This window comes from Pinus tabuliformis, chromosome 6 (genome assembly GCF_031772625.1).
Source record: "Pinus tabuliformis cultivar Carrire ecotype Pingquan chromosome 6, CPIR1, whole genome shotgun sequence".
NCBI lineage: Eukaryota > Viridiplantae > Streptophyta > Pinopsida > Pinales > Pinaceae > Pinus > Pinus tabuliformis.
Window position 1 is genome coordinate 354,051,111 of NC_142292.1, and position 7,318 is coordinate 354,058,428.

General features: G+C 38.2%; 1 protein-coding gene across 2 annotated transcripts; it reads right to left on the reverse strand.

Annotated features, from left to right (window-relative positions):
• Positions 1 to 1,334: 1,334 nt before the first annotated feature.
• LOC149258774 (uncharacterized) lies at positions 1,335 to 6,591 on the reverse strand. 2 transcript variants are annotated; one of them, XM_089416188.1, is made up of 8 exons: positions 5,985 to 6,591; positions 3,195 to 4,643; positions 2,607 to 2,693; positions 2,459 to 2,529; positions 2,308 to 2,384; positions 2,072 to 2,219; positions 1,798 to 1,860; positions 1,335 to 1,660 (listed from the first exon to the last, which is right to left on the reverse strand). In XM_089416188.1, exons 1-8 carry the CDS (start codon positions 6,322 to 6,324, stop codon positions 1,574 to 1,576), a joined length of 2,322 nt encoding a protein of 773 aa, XP_089272314.1. In that variant the 5' UTR covers positions 6,325 to 6,591; the 3' UTR covers positions 1,335 to 1,573. The 2 variants fall into 2 exon arrangements, with proteins under 2 accessions (XP_089272314.1, XP_089272313.1); XM_089416187.1 differs by having other exon boundaries at positions 1,798 to 1,959; positions 5,985 to 6,581.
• Between the last annotated feature and the right edge of the window lie 727 nt (positions 6,592 to 7,318).

The window sequence follows — 7,318 nt, forward strand, 5'->3', positions numbered from 1 at the left end:
TATACAATAACAAAGTCAGATCCCCCTAGACTGGCTTCCTGCAAAAGAATGCCAGGATGAACATCACCTTCCAAGACACGAACATTCTGAAAAGCATAACTGCCGTCTGATCAGGTATTTCCACAACTAAAACCTCCCCATAAATCATCATGATGCCATCAGTTTGAACTTTGAAAGAAAAAAATCTTTAAGATCAACAAATTATGCAAGCAAGGACTGTACCCGTTCTTCAGGTTGTTCTGTGATGCCCAGTAGTCCTAACAACATGTGACCTCCCAATGTTGGACTCTATTTCCTTACTTTGTGGATATTAACTATTACATCCTTACTTTGTGGATATTAACTAATACAAACAGATTGGTTTAGTCCATTCACTGGTATGGTCACTTTATTCACTAAAATGTTTTTGGTTGCAAATAGTATGCAGTAGTATCCCGTTTGTGATAGCGCATTAAATGCGTTATAAGTTGCATATACAATGTTGGATATCTATCCAGACAATGAATATTTCGATCCAACGATGCATGTTTTAATTTATACAATAACAAAGTCAGATCCCCCCAGACTGACTTCCTGCCGAAGAATGCCAGCATGAACATCACCTTCCAAGACACGAACTATCTGAAAAGCATAATTGCCATCCGATCAGGTATTTCTACAACTAAAACCTCCCCAAAAAGCATCATGATGCCATTAGTTTGAACTTTGAAAGAAAAAAAATCTTGAAGGTCAACATATTATGCAAGGGACTGTACCCGTTCTTCAGGTTGTTCTGTGATGCCCAGCAGTCCTAACAACATGTGACCTCCCAATGTTGGACTCTATTTCCTTACTTTGCGGATATTAACTATTACATCCTTACTTTGTGGATATTAACTAATACAAACAGATTGGTTTAGTCCATTCACTGGTATGGTAACTTTATTCACTAATATGTTTTTGGTTGCCAATAGTATGCAGTAGTATCCAGTTAGTGATAGCGCATTAAATGCGTTATAAGTTGCATATACACTGTTGGATATATATCCAGACATTGAACATTTCAATCCAACGATGCATGTTTTAATTTATACAATAACAAAGTCAGATCCCCCCAGACTGACTTCCTGCCGAAGAATGCTAGCATGAACATCACCTTCCAAGACACGAACTATCTGAAAAGCATAACTGCCATCCGATCAGGTATTTCTACAGCTAAAACCTCCCCATAAAGCATCATGATGCCATCAGTTTGAACTTTGAAAGAAAAAAATCTTTAAGGTCAACAAATTATGCAAGCAAGGACTGTACCCGTTCTTCAGGTTGTTCTGTGATGCCCACTAGTCCTAACAACATGTGACCTCCCAATGTTGGACTCTATTTCCTTACTTTGTGGATATTAACTAATACAAACAGATTGGTTTAGTCCATTCACTGGTATGGTCACTTTATTCACTAATATGTTTTTGGTTGCAAATAGTATGCATTAGTATCCAATTAGTGATAGCGCATTAAATGCATTATGAGTTGCATATACACTGTTGGATATATATCCAGACATTGAACATTTCGATCCAACGATGCATGATTTAATTTATACAATAACAAAGTCAGATCCCCCCAGACTGACTTCCTGCCGAAGAATGCCACCATGAACATCACCTTCCAAGACACGAACTATCTGAAAAGTATAACTGCCATCCGATAAGGTATTTCTACAACTAAAACCTCCCCATAAAGCATCATGATGCCATCAGTTTGAACTTTGAAAGAAAAAAAATCTTTAAGGTCAACAAATTATGCAAGCAAGGACTGTACCCGTTCCATAGGAGGGCGGTTTCTTGCAGAATCTTGAACACAAATAGCTGCACATGCAACTACCTGCAGCATATCATTCACATTATAGTTGTTCTGTAGGCAGGGATCAACAAGGGCATCTAGATTGCCATCTTCCATTGCTCGAGCAAGCAAGGGTTGGGCCTACAGAGAAATAAAAAACTTAGACCACCTAGAATAAATTCTAACCCAAGTTGGCATGAAGATTTAAGCAGTCAAAACAGTATACAAATAAGTTCTGATTTGAAGTACTAACCGAAAAGACTAGACGACTTTGCGGAAACGGTAGAGTTGAATCTAGAGGCCGGCGGCCAGTGATCAACTCAAGCAGCACGACACCGAAAGAGAAAACATCAGATTTATCTGTCAGTTCCCCACTTAACAAATATTCTGGAGCGCAATACCTACCCAGGCAACAATAGGGACTCATAACTCCAGTATAAAGGCACAAAAGGTATCTACAAAGTAAAAATGCAATGGAAAGGGATTTACCCAGGAGTCCCCTTAACCGCTGTCTTGATATGAGGAGAACCTTCTGAAAGAAATTTTGCAAGGCCAAAGTCTGCAAGCTGTGACAAAATATTAAATCAGGCTTCCGCATATATTGTGAGGTCTATCACACAATGAACAGAAGGTGGTATACCTTTGCTTCGAAGTTGGAATCAAGGAGAATATTTGAAGCTTTGATGTCTCTATGAATAATCTTCGGATAACCTGCAATTTAGAACAATTTCAAAAATAGATAATAAAGGAGTGTAGCTTTAAGTAATATGACAAGAAATATAGCATACAGTCTTCATGTAGATAAGCAAGTCCACGAGCTACTCCTCTTGCAATCTTCAATCTAGTTGGCCATTCCATACTTGGCTGACCTTCAGCTGCCATAAATTATCAAACTTTATTGGAAATCATAGAAATTATACTGAGTAATTTCACTCGCATGGAGCAATTTGACATATACAGAAATACTCTTTCCTCTACTGGCATTGATTCATCTCATCCTGGATCTATTCAGCTTTTGATTCATCTTATCCCGGATCTATTAAGCTTTAATCCTTCAAGATATAAGCTCTCAATTTTTTCTTGTGCCTCTAGATGCATGGCAGATTAAAGGTTAAGATGGATTTATATTAGCTTATTCTTAGATGTTTAATAACATGCATTTTCTTTCTCTTTTTTGTTATTGAAATTATAGTATATTTTAGAAAATTAAATTGTTTGCTCGCTTTCTGCATTTCTTAGCGTTACACATGCACAAATGAATTGTTGAAAGTCTCCCCCGGGCCCGACACAGATTGCAGAGTAGCTCGCTTTTAGTCAAAATCATATGCATAATGATAAGTGAGTAACGGAAGAATTGTTGCACGCATATTACTTACCATGTAGATGGTGCGCTAGTGTATTATTAGGAACAAATTCATAAACAAGCAATCGTTGGCTACCAGCTATGCAGTAACCCTCCAATGAGACAAGGTGGCGATGATGCAAATGACTGATTATTTCCACTTCTGCTTGAAACTCAAGCTCTCCCTGGCTCCCACCAACTTTGAGCTTCTTCACCGCTATATGTTTGTTTCCTGGAAGAATGCCTTTGTATACATATCCAAAACCCCCCTGTCCTAATAGATTGGTTTCCGAGAAGCTATCTGTAGCCAACACTAACTCTTCATAGGTGAATTTTTTTGAGATACCAAGACTAATGCCCGGAGAAGGAGGAGGCAATGGCTGTTGAAACTCACGCTCTCCTTGGCTCCCACCAATTTTGAGCAGCATATTTTTGTTTCCTGGAAGAATGCCTTTGTATAAATCTCTAGTCGCCTCTGACATTTCAACGGTGATTTTTTTTGGAGGAGAAGCTGATGGATACTGTGATGTCGAAAAACCAGAGCTTGAATCAACTCCATTGTTAAGTACAGGTTTGGGAGTTAGAGGACATGGCACGGATACAGGAGATGGAAGGGGTAGTGGCTGCCGTGATGCCCTTAAACAAGAGCTTGAATCAACTCCACTGTTAAGTACAGGTTGGGAAGTTGGAGGATGTGACATGGATTGACGAGGTGGAGTAGGTAATGGTTGCTGTGATACCAGAAAACCAGAGCATGAATCAACTCCACTGTTAAGAGGTTGGGAAGTTGGAGGACATGGCACAAATACAGGAGGTGAAGTAGGTAATGGCTGCTGTGATGCCAAAAAACCAGAGCTTGAATCAACTCCATTGTTAAGTACAGGTTGTGAAGTTGGAGGAAGTGACACGGATACAGGACGCAGAGGAGTTAATGACTGCTGTGATGCCGGAAAACCAAAGCTTGAATCAGCTCCATTGTTAAGTACAGGTTGGGAAGTTGTAGGACGTGGCATGGATACAGGAGACGGAAGGGGTAGTGGCCGCTGTGATGCCGGAAAGCCGGAGTTTGAATCAACTCCATTGTTAAGTACGGCTTGGGAAGTTGGAGGACGTGGTACGGATACAGGAGATGGAAGGGCTAGTCGCTGCTGTGATGCCGGAAAACCAGAGCTTGAATCAACTGCACTGTTAAGTACAGGTTGGGAAGTTGGAGGACGTGGCACGGACACAGGAGGTCGAGTAGGTAATGACTGTTGTGATGCCGATAAACCAGAGCTTGGATCAACTCCAATGTTAAGAGGTTGGGAAGTTGGAGGATGTGGCATGGATACATGAGGTGATGGTGGAACTCCAGGAGGGTTGCCAAGATGAAATCGACAAGATGGAGGTGTTTGAATATTGACATCAATTATCCCAAAAAAATTGAACATCTTAAAGTCAGGAAAATAAGGCAAGTACCGAGGTGTTTGTCCATAAAGGTCATCTGCACATTGTCCAACAGAAGAGTTAACTGAAATATGAATTGTAGCAATTCCCTAAACAGGAAAAGAAAAATAGTTGCTCTGTCATTATTGTTGAATTGGAACAATTTGCAAGATTCAATACAATTAACTTCCTTCAGAGTAAGCTTCAGATCACTAAATATCTGATTTACTTGAAGTATTAAAGCTTTTGCCCACAAAGAAATTATAGGAACACATTTACAGTCAACTGATATGGTAACAGAGGTTGGGGACAAGGGAGGGGTCCCATGCAGGAAGAAGAATAAATTGCCGCTAACCTAAACGTCAACTAATCTGGGATTACAGGTGACCGCATGAGTAAAACAAAGAAATTTAGAAATCCAGCCTATGCATGAGTAAAACAAAGAAATTTAGAAAATCCAGCCTATGCCAATATACAGTTGATCTCTTACTGATAAAGAAAGGAATGTTTACTTTGTATTAATATGTGATGTGAAAAAGGTGTATATTAATCTTCAAATTCTGCAAATTGTTGTAATGGGATAGTTTGCACAACATGGATGCCAAACTTTCAATGGATATATTTTCACAAGAAAAACCTTTTACTTTTAGTCAGCCCTAAAGTGTGGGAGAATGCAGAAGAAAAGCATTACGGAATCACTGCTTATGTAAAAGAAAAATTAACGAACCATTTGTCGTGTAAGTGCAGAAACACTGGTATTTGACATGGTAAAATCACCAACATGTCACATAAAAGATATGGCGAAACATTTGCTAAAAAAACTTAAAATTTCTCAGGGTTTGATATATTTTATAGAAAATGCTGATAAGATTTTTCAAATGATTAATTTTCTAGAATACAGAATTGGGCTCATATTTCTCACAGAAGCACACCTTGAGGTTTGGATTTGCATCCCATAACATGGATTTCCTTGGCATCGGTGCTAGATTTGAAAGGTCCCATAACATGGAATTCATTGGCTCCGGTGCTGGATCTGAAAGGTAACTAGATAAGCATAGTAATGTTGGCTATGGAAACGGATTTTGATTGTGAGATGGTGGAGTTTTCTCGAAAAAAAATATATATATATCCGCAAAGAAAGGATGTAGCAACACGAAAAATAAATAGGGTATGGGCATCTGATTGGTCTGTATGGCTCTTCAATGGAGGAATCAGAAATCGGCTGTCCCTCGGTAAGATATGTAAATTGGCCGAGCTGCAACAAAATGCCGGTTTGTGATATTTAGGGTTTGCTACCTAATGGCACATGATGCTTCAATATTTCGATTACACCTATTGATGCTTTAATAAAATTACCAAAACGGCAATCATGAAGAGAGGTTACACAGCAACAACATACCTTCACGAAGATTAGGTGGATCTCGATGGTACCGCCGAGACCTCCTCCTTTGCTCTATCAAAAGGCAGAATGGTACGAAGAAGTAGACCGCAAGCAAAACAGCAAGTTGAACGTCTGTCACAATTTCAGTATTCAAGAGACTGCTGCTGCTGAGTCCTGGAGGGGTTGTTAAAGTTGGAGATCCAGAAGACCGTGGTGCAGAGGACAAGGATGGTGGTAGTGGTGGATGAGAGGAGGACGAGGACGGTGGCAGTAGTGGATGAGAAGAGGACGAGGACGATGTTGGTGGTGGTGGTGGTAGAGGAGAAGAGGAGGATGTGGGCAGCGAAAGGGTAGACATTGAGTGTCTAGGTGGCGGTGATCCACCCACGGGTAGCGGAGAAGATGTTATGGGACGTCCCAACTCTGTAGCCAAATTGGATATACAGATTAATCACCCCACGATCTGTGATTTGTTCCAGGCTTCTGTTGGCAAGTGAATGAATCAAGGCCAGCAAGTGAATGAATAAATGCCTGCTCGCCTTGAAGATTTCATCCGTATCTCCATATACACAAATGTACGAATATCCTTTCATACCATACTCGCTGAAGAAATATTGCCCGAAGAAGGAAAGTAATTCCGAAGCTTACGAGCGCCATAGTGGTTGGCAGGCTGTCTAAACTGATTGTGATGATCAGATGCATCTTGTCAATGTGGAAAAGCATGAGACAAATGCCCACCAGATCTGGAATTTGATCGTCTAGACATTTGTTTTCCAAGGGAAAAAAGATTTGGAAGTTAAAATTTTCATGAGAGGTTTAAATTCGAGGGTTGCTACGGTTTAGCTGGAATATAATTTAATTAATTTAAAAAAATATCAAAGATAAAGATTTAATCACAAAAATAAAACAATTAATAAAATATAATATTGTGAAATTTTATTACAAAAAATTAAGAAATATGAATAACTAATATTATTTATATTAATATATATAAACTTTAATATCTGTGTTTTATTTTTTTATTAATATATGTAATTGTTTAGAATTAAATTTATTAAAATATGTTTTTAATATAATATTAAGTCATTTTAAATGGAAATTATGGACAAAAACTATAGTTTATGAAAATAAAAATAATACAAAAAACAAAAAACCAACTAAAAATAAAATAAAACTAATACAAAAAATTAGTAATTAATAGAAACGGAAGTTACTAAACAACCTATAATAAGACCTCAACCAATCACCTTACAAATAAATAAATTTAAATAATAATAATAAATAACAAAAATTGAATTCTCAATGTTAAACTATGAATAAAGATAAAAAAAAATTGGTCAAAGACAAATTAA

What these genes read in the sequence shown, in the direction of transcription:
- LOC149258774 (XM_089416187.1), bottom strand. Translation starts at nt 6,324, where the DNA reads ATGTCTACCCTTTCGCTGCCCACATCCTCCTCTTCTCCTCTACCACCA. An exon ending in ACTAGCGCACCATCTACATG is followed by an intron (nt 2,694 to 3,194) that starts GTAAGTAATATG and finishes AATTTATGGCAG; the next exon opens with CTGAAGGTCAGCCAAGTATG. An exon ending in ACCGCCCTCCTATGGAACGG is followed by an intron (nt 1,661 to 1,797) that starts GTACAGTCCTTG and finishes TATACTTTTCAG; the next exon opens with ATAGTTCGTGTCTTGGAAGG.